Below are 18998 nucleotides of genomic sequence, written 5' to 3' on the forward strand. Positions count from 1 at the left end.
GGTTATTTTAGTTAACAAAAAATAACGAAATAACTCAAACTAAAATTCAAAAAACAATTTAGTTAACGAAATAAAATAAAAACGAAAATGCTTTTTAAAAAACGAAAACTGTCTGAAATTACACGTTATTTTTACAAAACTAACTAAAACTATAATTATGGCAAAAATATCTTTCGTTTTAGTCTTTGGTGTGATTTTTAGTGATTCATTTTTATATCAACCAGAATAATGACGTTTGAAAATGTGTCACACAGAAGTGACGTCATCGAGCAGCAGCCAATAGAAAAGCACCTTCAGATGACGTCGCTCCCATGGTGTTTTTTAAATATTGCGCACAAGTAATACACATTTAAAAAAAATTAATAATAATAATAATAATAATTCTGAATCTAACTAAAACTAAACTAAAACTAAGCATTTATTAAAGAACTAAAACTAATTAAAACTAACAGAACCACCCTGAAAACAAATAAAACTAACTAAAATGAAAAATTCCAAAACTATAATAACCCTACTGCCATATTACAAATAAAATGTAAATTATTATTATTATTATTATTTTATTTTCTGTAGTATTTTTTTAGAAATATGCAAAAGCACAAATAAATTATTTGTACATTTTTTAGGACTAAAAACAATTTCTCTCCATAACATTATGTGGCCCTTGCGTCCTCCTGATTTTCTGTATGTGGCTATCAAATGAAAAATTGTGGACGCCCTTGCTGTAAATGTATATGATGGTATGCCGACAAACATTTCTTGGGACGAGCAATGTGGCTGCCTTGCGACTTCAAAAGTATTGGCCTATGGATATCCAGTCATATATATAGATCAGTGGGCAGAGCTCACCAACCCTTTTGAAGCTGAGAGCCACCAGTTGGAAACACATTTTGTTCAATTTAGAGATAGACCGATAATCGGGGCCGATATTTGACATATTGGTACATATCGGTATCGGTCTGTTTTATTAATCTGACGGCCGATATGAGCGATCCATTTAAAACTCCGTCTTTTCGCTTCGAATGCAGCCCAGAGCGTCTCTGTCTGTTATGGAGTCCAACTCCAGCAATGTAACGCCCATAGCAGCATTTGATTGGTTAGCCGTGCAAGAGCCAGAACCAATCAGTAGTGTATGCCGTGTATCACAGTAGCCGGTCACACACGCACCCACGGACACAACGCGACAGACACATGCTTCGAAGGTAAGTTAAAAGAGAAGAGACTCCGCCGATCGTTTCACCATGATAAGCTAAACACATTGAATTATGTTGTGTATTAAATGCACTATATGAATGGAGCTGCATTGCCTTGCATTGAATCCCCGCTAGCTAACAGTGGTGTGTTCAGCTTAGCATGTAGGCTAACACCCAGTAGCTAATTCGCTACTTGAACTACTCGGGGAGGGAATCACACACATTTTCACTTAATTAAGTAAATAATGTTTGTTAGAAAGGTTCCAAATATTAACAGTTGTCATTATTATATTGTCTAGTTCCATGTTAAGAGTAGAGTAATGTCATTATATTTACCTCTCGTGACGCACACATTGCATTCTGGGTCACGTCCACTACTTGTTGCATAGCGGTTATTATGCAGTGAGATGCCACAGTGACACTAAATAGCGTTTAGTTACTTTATATTGTGTTTATTTGTCGCACTGGTTTGCCATTGTGTGCCTTAAGCTTCGACGTCGATTTGATTGACAGCTCGTTGTGCACCTCGTTAAAGTCCGCTCCGTACCTAATTAAGTGTCTCAAACACCGTTTAACTACACGAACGTGTTCTCTTCCGTATGTTTGGCATTAGTAGAGAAGTGCACTAAAGTATAGTGTGCTTATTTGCTCGTTTTGTCTCTCTTTTCACGTCATGTCTGCTGTCATTTGGGACATTATACTCTCAATGGATGCCACTAATATGTAACATCTACGGCCGTAGTCGGCTGCAATTAATGTTCAGTGATGTAATTTCGTTACGTGCCTCATACTTTGAATAATGAGCTCATGTTTGGTGTGTTGTATAACTTTCTCGTGTGTTAGTAACTATTCATGTGGACAGCTAAGACAGTGCTTGTTAATGTGAATTAGCAATGTTGCAGCCCAGTTATTATTTAGACAAGTACATCTGTGCCATTAAGTGATACAGTACAGTACAGTAGTGAGAGAATAGTGGGCCCATATACACACACGTGTCTATAAGTGTAAAACACATTAAACAGCAGAAAGTGGCAGCGGTCCACCGCAACAATGTCTGTTTAACCAAGTTATTCTTACTATTATTATAACCAAGTTATTTTACTCTACCTTTTTCTGCGTTGATTGGGGCATCCTAAGTGGCACTAAAGTACATGATGAAGTGTCTTTTGACAGTTCTCTTGTAGAGAGGAGTAGCATGATATTGCTGTTCTCGATTTAAGATCCTCAGCTTATCAAAACTGTCTATATGGTAACAATAACAATAATTATAATAAGGTCTACAAGAACTGTATGGTGTTCAGGGATGAATAGTTTTTCTCATGGAATTTTTTTTATTTTTTTTTGCTGTAGTAATAAGTAATGCCACAGCTGATGCACATTTTGAATGACAGGGTTCCTCCTATTACTTCAAAATATAAAAATATAACATTTATAGAATAAAACTACAAGTATCCCAAATGCTATAAAAGGTAATGTCACATTGGCCCCCACATTTAACTCCCCCCGCCACCAACGTCTTATTGCAGATAGAAGGATGTAAAATGAAAAGTGCAGTGTGAGAATCCATTGTAAAGAACGGTTAGGGTTTGCATTATTCAAAAATTTGGTGCCAACATTTTAACTTTTACTGCAAATGAATATCGGCTTCAAATATCGGTTATCTGCCTCCTTGACTACCGATAATCGGAATCGGTATCGGCCCTGAAAAAAGCATATCGGTCTATCTCTAGTTCAATTGCGGTCTTCCGAAATGCTGCAACAACAACAACAACAACAACAACAATCGAGTGCCGCTAGGAGTAGAGGTGGGAATCTTGGGGCACCTCACGATTCGATTGCGATTACGATTCAGAGGCTACGATTCGATTATAAAACGATTATTGATTTCCCCCCAGGCAGCAGAAAAAAAACAATGTATTTTTGTGCTTTTAATGTTTCGTACATTAGTTACAAAAATAGTACAAAAGTCCTCTCAGGCCTACATAAACTACTATTTCAGTATCAAGTTAACAGTTCAAAACAGTAAATAAAATACTCAAGTCCTCATTCTGTAACAACAGCTTTTAAGTATATTCAGTCTTCAACAGAATAAAACATAGCATTGAGCAAAAATATATTATTTTTATCCACTCAAAAGTGCACTGAGGTATAAATGAAAGACAATGTGAACTACTACTTCAATACAAATGCCTAAAAAAAAAAAAAAGTGCTTTCCTGCTTTTTAAGTTGTGTAAAGATGAACATGTAAACATTAAAGTTTCTCAGAGGTACAAAAAAAAAAAAAAACCTCAAGTGCTTTTCTGCTTTTTAACTTGTGTAAACATGAACGTGTAAACATTAATGGGATCGTTCGGCTTTTTTAACATGAATCTCAATTTGATCCTCACCTCCCGTGTGTGCGATCAGCACTGACTTCTTTCTGACAGCGTTCGGTGACACGCGTTCTGGTTCGACGTTGGACGAGAAGAAAATAAAAAAGAAAATAGTCCAGCAAGCTGGCTGGGGTCTCGGAAATAAAGCGTTTTTCTTCTAAAAACTATTTGTTTTCAAAAGCGTGATACATTTCCACCACAATACTCTTTTCTGAATAAAGTCAGACGCCATTACCGCCAGCCACTACTTTTCTGTTCGTTCGTTCGTATCACTGCGCGGCGCCCTGTAGAACGCTAACCGACGCACTGCAGCCAGCTAGCTGATACTTCCGCCTGAAGTTGTTTGCCTTTTCGGAGCAGGTCTGATCTCACGAAGAGGTGGGTTGGTCAGCTCAGCCATGCTTGTTGTTGTTTTGAATCTCGAGGCGTGAGTTGTGGATGTGTACTCTCGGTCCGTCCCAAAAAGCGTCCCGAAGACCGCGCGCGCTACTGCGTTTCAGTTCCGCGTACTTTTCGCTCGTTTCGCTTCCCTTGGCATATTTATATAATCGGAATTTGGACGTTTGTGAATCGTTCTCGATTGTTCCACGGCCGAATCGTGAATAATCTAAGAATCGGAAATTTTGCACACCTCTAGCTAGGAGTGGTCCCAAGATGGCCGCCCCGTGACCACATGACTTGCCAGCCAGTGGCTCAAAGCGCGTCACCCCTTACAAATTGCAACCACAATGCTAAGTTTTAGCTTGTCAATGGCATTTTCCTTGAATGCTAGCATGAGGCTTAGCAGGCTGTTCTTAAGGCAACAACAAAGGTGTTTATTTGTTTGAAATGCAAACGGCAGCTTTTGTTTGAAAGTCAACTACAGTACTGTATATACATTTAAAACACCATCAATCATGCTACTTCTACTAAGTACTGTCTCAAATGCTCTCGTATGTTGAGAAATGTTTCTTGGAAGGAGCAATATGGCGGCCTCGCGACCTCATATATATATATATAAGTGGGATGGAAGTGTGTGTGTGTGTGCGTGTGTTTTGTGTGGTACCTCTTCCAGCGCTTGGTGCCTCTTCCTGAGTTCAGCTTCCAGCGGCGAAATCTTCCGGCACGCTTCCTTTTCTCGTTTCCTTTGCCTTATCAGCTGATCGCGCCGCCGACGCTCCAGAACACGCTCAAGTTCCGGCTTGTTGGTCTCCACGCTGCCGCCGCCGCTTCTGTTGCACAAATCATCATCATCAGGTACACGCAATAATCGCAATATTCGCAATAATATCCATACCCATATCGTGATTTTCAACAACTTTATTGCTTATCACACATTTTTCCAATATCGTGCAGCCCTCATCATCATCATCATCACCATCACACAAACACTCCTGTAACTGTTGCAATACGCCTTTCCTCCAGCAGAGGGCAGCATCCGAAAGACAACTCAACCTGCTGATGTCATCCTTGGAAGTATATATGGGCTGATATTTGTGCCACCAGAAACGGAATCTGAATTATTTTTTAGGGCCCGAGCAGCAACCGCTGCGAGGTCCCTATTGTTCCTGAAGGAATTCTTATTATTAGGGCCCGAGCAGCGGCGGCGGCGCCGCTGCGAGGCCCTATTGTTTTTGTAGGAATTCTTATTATTAGGGCCCGAGCAGCGACCGCTGCGAGGTCCCTATTGTTCCTGAAGGAATTCTTATTAGGGCCCGAGCAGCGACCGCTGCGAGGTCCCTATTGTTCCTGAAGGAATTCTTATTAGGGCCCGAGCAGCGACCGCTGCGAGGTCCCTCTTGTTTTTGTAAGAATTATTATTATTATTCTTCTCCGTAAACAATCACATTTTTGAGGGCCTAAATATTTACGAAAACTCACCAAACTTTGCAGTCTCTTCGGGCCCGGCGAAAAATTTGATATTATGTAGTTGTCATAACAATGCGACTCTATAGCGCCCCCTAGCGTAGAAAAATAAAAACCATTCCCGGCCCGTTTGACCTAGAGCTACGAAAATTGTCAGGCACGTGTAGCACCCTGAGACGCACAAAAAAGTCAATGGAAGCCATTTCCTAAAATGTACAGGAAGTGAGCTATGAATTTTTTAATGTCCAATTTTGGCACATTCACTGTGGTCATGCTTTTTCCCCATTTGCAAAATTTTTTCATCCAATTCACTTCAAACTTGGCATTTATCATCTCAAGACCTAAGAGAACAACTGGGCAAAAAGTCTTGCCTTTTCGAAATACTATATGACGGGGGCGGGGCATCAAATATTGCCTTTAAAATTTAATTTGTCCAGAAAGAGCAAATGCTTAATAACTCCCATGCTCAAGCTCCAAAAAATCTCAAACTTCTCAGGCAACGTAGTAGTCACGGCCTGAAAACATCTATATGATACAATTCAGTTATACATATAGCGCCACCTAGTGGTTACAATAAATGTCATACTTTACGTTTTTAGCTACTGTGCTGAGCTCGTTGAAGGGATCCAGTTGAAAATTGGTCAGAAAAGCCTTAAGATGTTGATCATGCCCCACACCGAATATTGTCACTTTTCGCCAAAGGGTCTGGCCGCTACGGTGACGCAAAGTCTGAAGATTTTTCGTGAAAATAAAAGCTGCATTAACTTGACCGAGATGATCCTATCTTCTCAAAATTTCACACATTTGATGAGAGTCCAGCCCTAAAGACATCTACTAACTTATATTTCATCTAACTGATAGCGCCACCTAGTGGCAATTTTTTTTCTTACGAATTTTCTTCTACGTTTTTCTCCAAACACGTTAACTGGACCTACCTCATATTTGCTCAGATGAGGGTTTCGGCCTTCATGATGTCACAACACGAAGTTTATGAGTTTTCGCGAATTGAAGAAAAGAGAAAACAACGCCAGTTTTGAGGGTCTAAACATGCGCAGAAACTCATGAAACTTGGCACACACATCTGGCCTGGTAAAGTGAACAATATTTTATTGTTGATTGTGCTATTCTTACAAAAATGACTCAATAGCGCCCCCTAGAAATTTCTAACGAAGCAGCCCCGGTTGTACGTTTAAGCAACATCTACGAAAATTTTTAGGTGTATGAGGGAGCCCAAGACCTACAAAAAAGTCTCTTGGACCTATATGCTAAAATGAACAGGAAGTGAGCTACAAATTTTTGAATGTCCCATTTTTTATGATTTTAGCACATTTACAGGGGGCATACTTTTGCCCACTTCTCCTACACATTTCATCCGACTGACTTCAGACTTGACCTGGAAGATGTCAAGACCGGAGCCAACGATAGGCGGAAAAATCTTGACTTTTCGGAATATTATATGATGAGGGCGGGGCATCAAATTTTGTGTTTCGCAATGAAAAAGGATAGGCTAAATAACTCCCCGGTACATGCTCAAAAAAATCCCAAATTTGACATGTATGCTTATAATCAAGGCCTGAAGGTATCTCTATGACAACATTCAGTTATAAATACAGCGCCACCTAGCCCTTGAGGCTTATATAAAAAAAATAAAAAATACCCCACATACGGTATTTTGTACAAAAAATGTAAACTCATTCTAAATGTGATAACTAAGTCATTTATGAATATTCTTTTAGTTTCCACCACTCAAATTGTTCACTGGCTTCACACCGATCCAAACGTATGTACGTTTCCATTTTGTTTTATTCATTTTTGATTGCACCTTTGGACAATAAAAGCAACATTGTGCAATGAGTACAACGAGCGATGATGATATACACTTTTACAAAAAATACCAATCAGGGCAACTCATTGCCTAAAAATAAAAAAGGAAGCTGATTTTTGCAGGTCTTAACAATCACCAAAACCCGTTGAGCTTGACACACACACAGGCAAAAACAATATTCTACATGTAAACGTTTATTATGCCATTTTCAAAGAAATTTCGCTTCCAATATGCCAGTACCCCAATGTGCCAGTACCCCAACGTGCAAGTACCCCAACGTGAAAGGACCCCAATGTGGCCCGGGCTGCGAGGGCCCTTTATAGCTGCTCGCAGCTCTAGTTATTATTCTTCTTCTTCTTCTTCTTCTTCTTTTTCTTTGTTATTATTCTTTTCCGCAAACAACCACATTTTTGAGGCACTAAACATGAACGAAAACTCACCAAACTTTACACGCAGATCGGGCCTGGCGAAAAATTTGATATTTTAAAGTCGCCATACATGATAACAGAAAAATGGCTCTGTAGCGCCACCTACATAGGTTTAACGGATCCCTGTCCCGCTACGATTGTCCTATGGCTACGAAAATTGTGTGGCACCTGTAGCACATCCAGATGAACAAAAACCTCTTTGATATGTGTACCCTAAAATAGACAGGAAGTGAGGTATGAGTATTTGAATGTCCAATTTTGGCCCATTTTTGCACATTTACAGGGGTCATACTTTTGCCCGCTTCTCCTACACGGTTAACCCGATTGACTTCAAACTTGGGCTGTACCATCTCAACACCTGGGACAACATCATGGTAAAAAAACTGTCAAAAGTTTTTGACATACTATATGACAGTGGCGGGGCATCAAATTTACAGTTTCAAAATTCTTACTTAACAAAGCATTGCCGGTGGTACGTTTAATTGAGAGCCACGAAAATTAGAGATAGACCGATAATCGGCCGGGCCGATAATCGGGGCCGATATTTGACATATTGGTACATATCGGTATCGGTCTGTTTTATTAATCTGACGGCCGATATGAGCAATCCATTTAAAACTCCGTCTTTTCGCTTCGAATGCAGCCCAGAGCGTCTCTGTCTGTTATGGAGTCCAACTCCAGCAACGTAACGCCCATAGCAGCATTTGATTGGTTAGCCGTGCAAGACCCAGAACCAATCAGTAGTGTATGCCGTGTATCACAGTAGCCGGTCACACACGCACCCACAACGCGAGACACATGCTTCGAAGGTAAGTTAAAAGAGAAGAGACTCCGCCGATCGTTTCACCATGATAAGCTAAACACATTGAATTATGTTGTGTATTAAATGCACTATATGAATGGAGCTGCATTGCCTTGCATTGAATCCCCGCTAGCTAACAGTGGTGTGTTCAGCTTAGCATGAAGGCTAACACCCAGTAGCTAATTCGCTACTTGAACTACTCAGGGAGGGAATCACACACATTTTCACTTAATTAAGGAAATAATGTTTGTTACAAAGGTTCCAAATATTAACAGTTGTCATTATTATATTGTCTAGTTCCATGTTAAGAGTAGAGTAACGTCATTATATTTACCTCTCGTGACGCACACATTGCATTCTGGGTCACGTCCACTACTTGTTGCATAGCGGTTATTATGCAGTTAGATGCCACAGTGACACTAAATAGCGTTTAGTTACTTTATATTGTGTTTATTTGTCGCACTGGTTTGCCATTGTGTGCCTTAAGCTTCGACGTCGATTTGATTGACAGCTCGTTGTGCACCTCGTTAAAGTCCGCTCCGTAACAAATTAAGTGTCTCAAACACCGTTTAACTACATGAACGTGTTCTCTTCCGTATGTTAGGCATTAGTAGAGAAGTGCACTAAAGTATAGTGTGCTTATTTGCTCGTTTTGTCTCTCTTTTCACGTCATGTCTGCCGTCAGTTGGGACATTATCCTCTCAATGGATGCCACTAATATGTAACATCTACGGCCGTACACGGCTGCAATTAATGTTCAGTGATGTAATTTCGTTACGTGCATCATACTTTGAATAATGAGCTCATGTTTGGTGTGTTTTATAACTTTCTCGTGTGTTAATAACTATTCATGTGGACAGCTATGATAGTGCTTGTTAATGTGAATTAGCAATGTTGCAGCCCAGTTATTATTTAGACAAGTAAATCTGTGCCATTAAGTGATACAGTACAGTACAGTAGTGAGAGAATAGTGTGCCCATATACACACATGTGTCTATAAGTGTAAAACACATTAAACAGCAGAAACTGGCAGCGGTCCACCGCAACAATGTCTGTTTAACCAAGTTATTCTTACTATTATTAGAACCAAGTTATTTGACTCTACCTTTTTCTGCATTGATTGGGGCATCCTAAGTGGCAGTAAACTACATGATGAAGGTTCTTTTGACAGTTCTCTTGTAGAGAGGAGTAGCATGATATTGCTGTTCTCGATTTAAGATCCTCAGCTTATCAAAACTGTCTATATGGTAACAATAACAATAATCATAATAAGGTCTACAAGAACTGTATGGTGTTCAGGGATGAATAGTTTTTCTCATGGAATTTTTTTTTTTTTTTTTTTTTGCTGTAGTAATAAGTAATGCCACAGCTGCACAGCAGCAGCATTTTGAATGACAGGGTTCCTCCTATTACTTCAAAATATAAAAATATAACATTTATAGAATAAAACTACAAGTATCCCAAATGCTGTAAAAGGTAATGTCACATTGGCCCCACATTTAATTCCCCCCGCCACCAACGTCTTATTGCAGATAGAAGGATGTAAAATGAAAAATGCAGTGTGAGAATCCATTGTAAAGAACTGTTAGGGTTTGCATTATTCAAAAATTTGGTGCCAACATTTAAACTTTTACTGCAAATGAATATCGGCTTCAAATATCGGTTATCTGCCTCCTTGACTACCGATAATCGGAATCGGTATCGGCCCTGAAAAAAGCATATCGGTCTATCTCTAATTAGTACACATATGTAACAGACTATGATCTACAAAAAAGCCTGTTGGTGCCATATGCTAAACCTAACAGGAAGTCCGCCAGAGGCGAGGCATCAAATTTTGTGTTTCAAAATTCTTATTTAATGAAGCATTCCCGGCTGTACATTTCACCTAGAGTTACCAACATTTGAAGACATATGTAACAGCCCTCAAGGTACAAAAAACAATTTTTGAACCATATGCTAAACCGAACAGGAAGTCCGCCATTTTGATTTACTTTGGAACGTGTTGCCATTTTTTGGGCCATTTCATAGGGGTCTTATTTTAACGAACTCCTCCTACAGAGTTTATCCGATCATCTCCAAACTTGGTGTGATTCATCTTAAAATGTTGAAGATGAAAAGTTATTGAAAGCTTTTTATTTCGTCGCACGCTGTTGCCGTGGCATGCACAGTTTGCAAAGGAAAAAATTCCCTCTTATTAATGAAGCATTCCCAGTTGTACGAAGCAGCTAGAGCTACGAAAATTTGGAGACAAATTTAACAGCCCACGATGTACAAAAAAGTCTCTTGGTGCCATGTGCTAAACCCAACAGGAAGTCCCGTAGGGGCCGGTCATCACATTTTGAGGTAAAAAACTCCTCTTTAACGAAGCATTCCCGGTTGTACGTTTCACCTAGCGCTATGATAATTTAGAGGCATACATAAGAGGCCACGATGTACAAAAAAGTCTTGGAACCATCTGCTAAACCAAACAGGAAGTCCGCCATTTTGATTTACGTTGGGATTTGTAGCCATTTTTTGTGGCCTTTTTTAGGGGTCATATTTTAACGAACTCCTCCTACAAAATTTATCCGACTGTCTTCAAACTTGGTGTGCTTCATCTTAAGATGTTTAAGATACAAAGTTATCGAAAGTTATTTATTTTGTCGCACGCCGTTTCATGGCGATGCATTGTTTGCCAAGTAAAATGCTGCTTTTTTTTTTTTGGTCTAAACATGTGCAAAAACTCATGAAACTTTACACACACATCAGGCTTGTCATAAGCATGAATATTTTAGAGATTTATTATTAAATTTAGCGCCCTCTAGACATTTTTATGAAGTCTTTCCGATTATATGATTCAGCTAGATGTGTGAATATTGGCAGGCATGCCTAATATATTCAAAAAGTATTCTATATAGCCATGTGCCAATCCATTTTGATTTTATTTTGTTAATTGTGCATCATTTTTGGCCTTTCCATGAAACTTTACAAACACAAAGCATGGCAAAAACGTTTAAAATTTAGATGGTTTCCTATTTGACATTACCCCAACATGCCAGTACCCCGACGTGCAAATACCCCAACGTGGCCCGGGTTGCGAGGGCCCTTTATAGCTGCTCGCAGCTCTAGTTAGGGCCCGAGCAGCGGCGGCGGCGGTGCCGCTGCGAGGCCCTATTGTTTTTGTAGGAATTCTTCTTATTATTATTCTTCTTATTATTATTCTTCTCCGCAAACAATCGCATTTTTGAGACACTAAACGTGACCGAAAACTCACCAAACTTTACACGCACATCAGGCCTGGCGAAAAATTTGATATTTTAAAGTCGCCATACATGATAACAGAAAAATGGCTCCTTAGCGCCCCCTACATAGGTTAAACGGATCCCTGTCCCGCTACGATTGTCCGACGGCTATGAAAATTGTGTGGCACCTGTAGCACATCCCAATGAACAAAAACCTCTTTGAAGTGTGTACCCTAAAATAGACAGAAAGTGAGGTATGAGTATTTAAATGTCCAATTTTTGCCAATTTTTGCACATTTACAGGGGTCATACTTTTGCCCGCTTCTCCTACACGGTTAACCCGATTGACTTCAAACTTGGGATGTACCATCTCAACACCTGGGACAACATCATTGTGAAAAATTAAAAGTTTTTGATATACTATATGACGGCGGCGGCGCATCAAATTTAGAGTTTAAAAATTCTTACTTCACGAAGCATTGCCGGTTGTACGTTTAATCTAGAGCTACGAAAATTGGTACACATATGTAACAGGCTATGACCTACAAAAAACTCTTTTTGAACCATATGCTAAACCTAACAGGACTTCCGCCATTTTGATTTACTTTGGAATGTGTTGCCATTTTTTTTGGCCATTTCATAGGGGTCATATTTGAACAAACTCCTCCTACAGAGTTTATCTGATCATCTTCAAACTTGGTGTGATTCATCTTAAGATGTTGAAAATGAAAAGTTATTGAAAGTTTTTTATTTCGTCACACGCTGTTGTCGTGGCATGCAATTTTTGCAAAGGAAAAAAAACCTTCTTAATGAAGCATTCCCAGTTGTACGAAGCAGCTAGAGCGACGAAAAATTGTAGACATATGTAACAGCCCAGGATGTACAAAAAAGTCTCTTGGTGCCATGTGCTAAACCCAACAGAAAGTCCCCCGGGGCCGGGCATCACATTTTGAGCTAAAAAACTCCTCTTTAACGAAGCATTCCCGGTTGTACGTAAATTTTTTTTTTTTCAGGGGTCATATTTTAACGAACCCCTCCTACAAAATTTATCCGACTGTCTTCAAACTTGGTGTGTTTCATCTTAAGATGTTTAAGATGCAAAGTAATCGAAAGTTTTTTATTTTGTAACACGCTGTTGCCATAGCAATGCATTGTTTGTCAAGTGCTGCTTTTTGCACTGTTTTTAAAGGAAAAAAAATATCTTTAAAGAAGCATTCCCATTTGTACGAAGCAGCTAGAGCTACGAAAATTTGTAGACATATGTAACAGCCCAAGATGTACAAAAAAGTCTCTTGGTGCCCTGTGCTAAACCCAACAGGAAGTCCCCCAGGGGCCGGGCATCACATTTTGAGCTAAAAAAAACTCCTCTTTTACAAAGCATACCCGGCTGTACGTTTCACATAGAGTTACCAACATTGTAGAGGTATATAACAGCCCTCGAGGTACAAAAATCTCTTTTTGAACCATATGCTAAACCTAACAGGACGTCCGCCATTTTGATTTACTTTGGAATGTGTTGCCATTTTTTTTTGGCCATTTCATAGGGGTCATATTTTAACAAACTCCTCCTACAGAGTTTATCCGATCATCTTCAAACTTGGTGTGATTCATCTTAAGATGTTGAAAATGAATAGTTATTGAAAGTTTTTTATTTCGTCACACGCTATTGTCGTGGCATGCACTTTTTGCAAAGGAAAAAAATCCTTCTTAATGAAGCATTCCCAGTTGTACGAAGCAGCTAGAGCGACGAAAAATTGTAGACATATGTAACAGCCCAGGATGTACAAAAAAGTCTCTTGGTGCCATGTGCTAAACCCAACAGGAAGTCCCCCAGGGGCCGGGCATCACATTTTGAGCTAAAAAACTCCTCTTTAACGAAGCATTCCCGGTTGTACAGTACGTTTCACCTAGAGCTATGATAATTTGCAGGCATACATAAGAGCCCATGATGTACAAAAAAGTCTCTTGGAACCATGTGCTAAACCAAACAGGAAGTCTGCCATTTTGATTTATGATGGGATTTGTTGCCATTTTTTGTGGCCTTTTTCAGGGGTCATATTTTAACGAACCCCTCCTACAAAATTTATCCGACTGTCATCAAACTTGGTGTGTTTCATCTTAAGATGTTTAAGATGCAAAGTCATCGAAAGTTTTTTATTTTGTAACACGCTGTTGCCATAGCAATGCATTGTTTGTCAAGTGCTGCTTTTTTTTTTTTATACACATGAAAACTCATGAAACTTTGCAAACACATCAGACTTGTCATGAACATGAATTTTCAGAGATTTATTGTGCAATTTGCAATAAATAGCGCCCTCTAGACATTTTTATGAAGCATTTCCGATTGTATGATTATGCTAGACCTACAAAAAAGTATTATGTAGCCATTTGCCAAACCAAAGAGGAAGTCCGCTATTTTGATTTTATTTTGGGAATTATACATCATTTTTGGCCTTTTTCATTAAACTTTGCACAGACAAGGCATGGAAAAAACTAACATTTTAAATGGTCCTTGTTCCATGTAACAGTACCCCAACGTGCCAGTACCCTGACGTGCAAGTAACCCAACGTTGTGCTCAATAGCGCCCTCTATGCATTTTTATGGAGCATTTCCAATTGTATGATTCAAGCGATACACAACTAAAGATGACGACCTAGATTTGTGAAAACTGGGAGGCATACCTATTAGCTTAAGACCTACAAAAAGTATTCTGTAGCCGTATGCTAAACCTAAAAGGAAGTCCGCCATTTTGAATTTATTTTGGGAATTGCGCACCATATTTTGCGTTTTGATTAAATTTTGCACACACAAGGCTTGTCAAAAACATTTTAGATGGTCCTTGTCCTATTTGACAGTACCCCAACGTGCCAGTACCCCGACGTGCAAGTACCCCAACGTGGCCCGGGTTGCGAGGGCCCTTTATAGCTGCTCGCAGCTCTAGTTATTCTTCTTTTTCTTCTCCGCAAACAATCGCATTTTTGAGACACTAAACGTGAACGAAAACTCACCAAACTTTACACGCACATCAGGCCTGGCGAAAAATTTTATATTTTAAAGTCGCCATACATGATAACAGAAAAATGGCTCTGTAGCGCCACCTACATAGGTTTAACGGATCCCTGTCCCGCTACGATTGTCCTACGGCTACGAAAATTGTGTGGCACCTGTAGCACATCCAGATGAACAAAAACCTCTTTGATAGTTGTACCCTAAAATAGACAGGAAGTGAGGTATGATCATTTGAATGTCCAATTTTGGCCCATTTTTGCACATTTACAGGGGTCATACTTTTGCCCACTTCTCCTACACGGTTAACCCAATTGAGTTCAAACTTGGGATGTACCATCTCAACACCTGGGACAACACCATGGTAAAAAATCTAAAGTTTTTGACATACTATATGACGGTGGCGGGGCATCAAATTTAGAGTTTCAAAATTCTTACTTAACATAGTATTGCCGGTTGTACGTTTAACCTAGAGCTACGAAAATTGGTACACATATGTAACAGACTATGATCTACAAAAAAGTCTTTGGTGCCATATGCTAAACCCAACAGGAAGTCCGCCAGAGGCGGGGCATCTAATTTGGCGTTTCAAAATTCTTAATTAAAGAAGCATTCCCGGCTGTACGTTTCACCTTGAGTTACCAAAATTTGAAGACATATGTAACAGCCCTCAAGGTACAAAAAACTCTTTTGGAACCATGTGCTAAACCTAACAGAAAGTCCACCATTTTGATTTACTTTGGAACGTGTTGCCATTTTTTTGGCCATTTCATAGGGGTCTTATTTTAACGAACTCCTCCTACAGAGTTTATCCCATCATCTTCAAACTTGGTGTGATTCATCTTAAGATGTTGAAGATGAAAAGTTATTGAAAGCTTTTTATTTCGTCGCACGCTGTTGCCGTGGCATGCACTTGTTTGCCTAAGAAAAAAAATTCTTCTTAATGAAGAATTCCCAGTTGTACGAAGCAGCTAGAGCTACGAAAATTTGTAGACATATGTAACAGCCCACAATGTACAAAAAAGTCTCTTGGTGCTATGTGCTAAACCCAACAGGAAGTCCGCCAGGGGCCGGGCATCACATTTTGAGCTAAAAAACTCCTCTTTAACGAAGCATTCCCGGTTGTACGTTTAATCGAGAGCTACGAAAATTGGTACACATATGTAACAGACTATGATCTACAAAAAAGCCTGTTGGTGCCATATGCTAAACCTAACAGGAAGTCCGCCAGAGGCGAGGCATCAAATTTTGTGTTTCAAAATTCTTACTTAATGAAGCATTCCCGGCTGTACATTTCACCTAGAGTTACCAAAATTTGAAGACATATGTAACAGCCCTCAAAGTACAAAAAACTCTTTTTGAACCATATGCTAAACCGAACAGGAAGTCCGCCATTTTGATTTACTTTGGAACGTGTTGCCATTTTTTGGGCCATTTCATAGGGGTCTTATTTTAACGAACTCCTCCTACAGAGTTTATCCGATCATCTCCAAACTTGGTGTGATTCATCTTAAGATGTTGAAGATGAAAAGTTATCGAAAGTTATTTATTTTGTCGCACGCCGTTGTCACGGCGATGCATTGTTTGCCAAGTAAAATGCTGCTTTTTTTTTGTCTAAACGTGCAAAAACTCATGAAACTTTACACACACATCAGGCTTGTCATAAGCATGAATATTTTAGAGATTTCTTATTCAATTTGCAATAAATGGTTCAATAGCACCCTCTAGACATTTTTATGAAGCTTTTGCAAATGTTTTGTATTTTATGATTCAGCTAGATTTGTAAAAATTGGGATACCTATCAGCCTAAGACTTACAAAAAGGTTTCTAAAGCCATATGCTGAATCAAACAGGAAGTCTGCCATTTTTTGGGGCCTTTTATAGGGGTCATATTTTCAACAGAACTTATCAGATCGTCTTCATTCTTTGGCGTGTTTCATCTTAAGATATTTAAGATGAAAAGTTATTGAATTTTTTTATTTTGTCACACGCCTTTGCTGTAGCCATGTATTGTTTGTGAAGAAAAATGCTTTTTTGAGAGTCTAAATATTGGCGAAAACTCACAAAACTTTGCACACACACCAGACCTGTCTGGAACATGAATATTTTATTTAGAGATTTGTTGTGCAATTTGTAATAAATTGCTTAATAGCGCCCTCTAGACATTTTTGTGAAGTCTTTCCGATTATATGATTCAGCTAGATGTGTCAATATTGGCAGGCATGCCTAATATATTCAAAAAGTATTCTATATTGCCATGTGACAATCCATTTTGATTTTATTTTGTTAATTGTGCATCATTTTTGGCCTTTCCATGAAACTTTACAAACACAAAGCATGGCAAAAACGTTTACAATTTAGATGGTTTCCTATTTGACAGTACCCCAACATGCCAGGACCCCGACGTGCAAATACCCCAACGTGGCCCGGGTTGCGAGGGCCCTTTATAGCTGCTCGCAGCTCTAGTTATTCTTCTTATTATTATTCTCCGCAAACAATCGCATTTTTGAGACACTAAACGTGACCGAAAACTCACCAAACTTTACACGCACATCAGGCCTGGCGAAAAATTTGATATTTTAAAGTCGCCATACATGATAACAGAAAAATAGCTCCTTAGCGCCCCCTACATAGGTTAAACGGATCCCTGTCCCGCGACGATTGTCCGACGGCTATGAAAATTGTGTGGCACCTGTAGCACATCCCAATGAACAAAAACCTCTTTGAAGTGTGTACCCTAAAATAGACAGAAAGTGAGGTATGAGTATTTAAATGTCCAATTTTTGCACATTTACAGGGGTCATACTTTTGCCCGCTTCTCCTACACGGTTAACCCGATTGACTTCAAACTTGGGATGTACCATCTCAACACCTGGGACAACATCATTGTGAAAAATGAAAAGTTTTTGATATACTATATGACGGCGGCGGTGCATCAAATTTAGAGTTTAAAAATTCTTACTTCACGAAGGATTGCCGGTTGTACGTTTAATCTAGAGCTACGAAAATTGGTACACATATGTAACAGGCTATGACCTACAAAAAACTATTTTTGAACCATATGCTAAACCTAACAGGAAGTCCACCATTTTGATTTATTTTGGAACGTGTTGCCATTTTTTTGGCCATTCCATTGGGGTCTTATTTTAACGAACTCCTCCTACAGTGTTTATCCGATCATCTTCAAACTTGGTGTGATTCATCTTAAGATGTTGAAGATGAAAAGTTATTGAAAGCTTTGTATTTCGTCGCACGCTGTTGTCATGGCATGCACTGTTTTTAAAGGAAAAAAAATATCCTTAAAGAAGCATTCCCATTTGTACGAAGCAGCTAGAGCTACGAAAATTTGTAGACATATGTAACAGCCCAAGATGTACAAAAAAAGTCTCTTGGTGCCCTGTGCTAAACCCAACAGGAAGTCCCCCAGGGGCCGGGCATCACATTTTGAGCTAAAAAACTCCTCTTTAACAAAGCATACCTGGCTGTACGTTTCACTTAGAGTTACCAACATTTGTAGAGGTATATAACAGCCCTCGAGGTACAAAAAAACTCTTTTTGAACCATATGCTAAACCTAACAGGACGTCCGCCATTTTGATTTACTTTGGAATGTGTTGCCATTTTTTTGGCCATTTCATTGGGGTCTTGTTTTAACGAACTCCTCCTACAGTGTTTATCCGATCATCTTCAAACTTGGTGTGATTCATCTTAAGATGTTGAAGATGAAAAGTTATTGAAAGCTTTGTATTTCGTCACACGCTGTTGTCATGGCATGCACTGTTTGCAAAGGAAAAAAAATATCCTTAAAGAAGCATTCCCATTTGTACGAAGCAGCTAGAGCTACGAAAATTTGTAGACATATGTAACAGCCCAAGATGTACAAAAAAAAAAGTCTCTTGGTGCCCTGTGCTAAACCCAACAGGAAGTCCCCCAGGGGCCGGCCGGGCATCACATTTTGAGCTAAAAAACTCCTCTTTAACGAAGCATTCTCGGTAGAGTAGAGTGATGAGCAAGTTTGCCTCACAGTGAGAAGTGTGTGTGTTAGCAAATGAGCGAGATGCTGTGACTATCGCGAGACCGGTAGCGAGACTGGGAAAATCTAACATGGCGGCGTCCTGCTGCTAAAATAGAATTAGCTTTATATTTCTAATTAAACCCGAATTTAACGATTAGATAAATTCGATTTTTTTCTTTTCTAAGAAAGATCGGAAATATTATCCAGTGTGGACGACCTCGAACGCTTTATTGACGATTATTTTTATAGCTGCGCGATGGATGATCTGGCGGCTAGTTGTGATAATCCTTC

The 18998-nt window shown here is 39.4% G+C and overlaps 1 protein-coding gene across 1 annotated transcript in view; it reads right to left on the reverse strand.

Annotated features, from left to right (window-relative positions):
- The window catches only part of LOC144004815 (uncharacterized), a 237131-nt gene that overhangs the window by 1704 nt on the left and 216429 nt on the right, over positions 1-18998 (reverse strand). Inside the window, exon 5 of the mRNA XM_077502384.1 lies at positions 4611-4776. Within this exon, the coding sequence (XP_077358510.1) occupies positions 4611-4776 (166 nt within the window). The remainder of the gene's footprint in view (positions 1-4610; positions 4777-18998) is intronic.

Source organism: Festucalex cinctus, chromosome 17 (genome assembly GCF_051991245.1).
Source record: "Festucalex cinctus isolate MCC-2025b chromosome 17, RoL_Fcin_1.0, whole genome shotgun sequence".
Taxonomy (NCBI): Eukaryota; Metazoa; Chordata; class Actinopteri; order Syngnathiformes; family Syngnathidae; genus Festucalex; species Festucalex cinctus.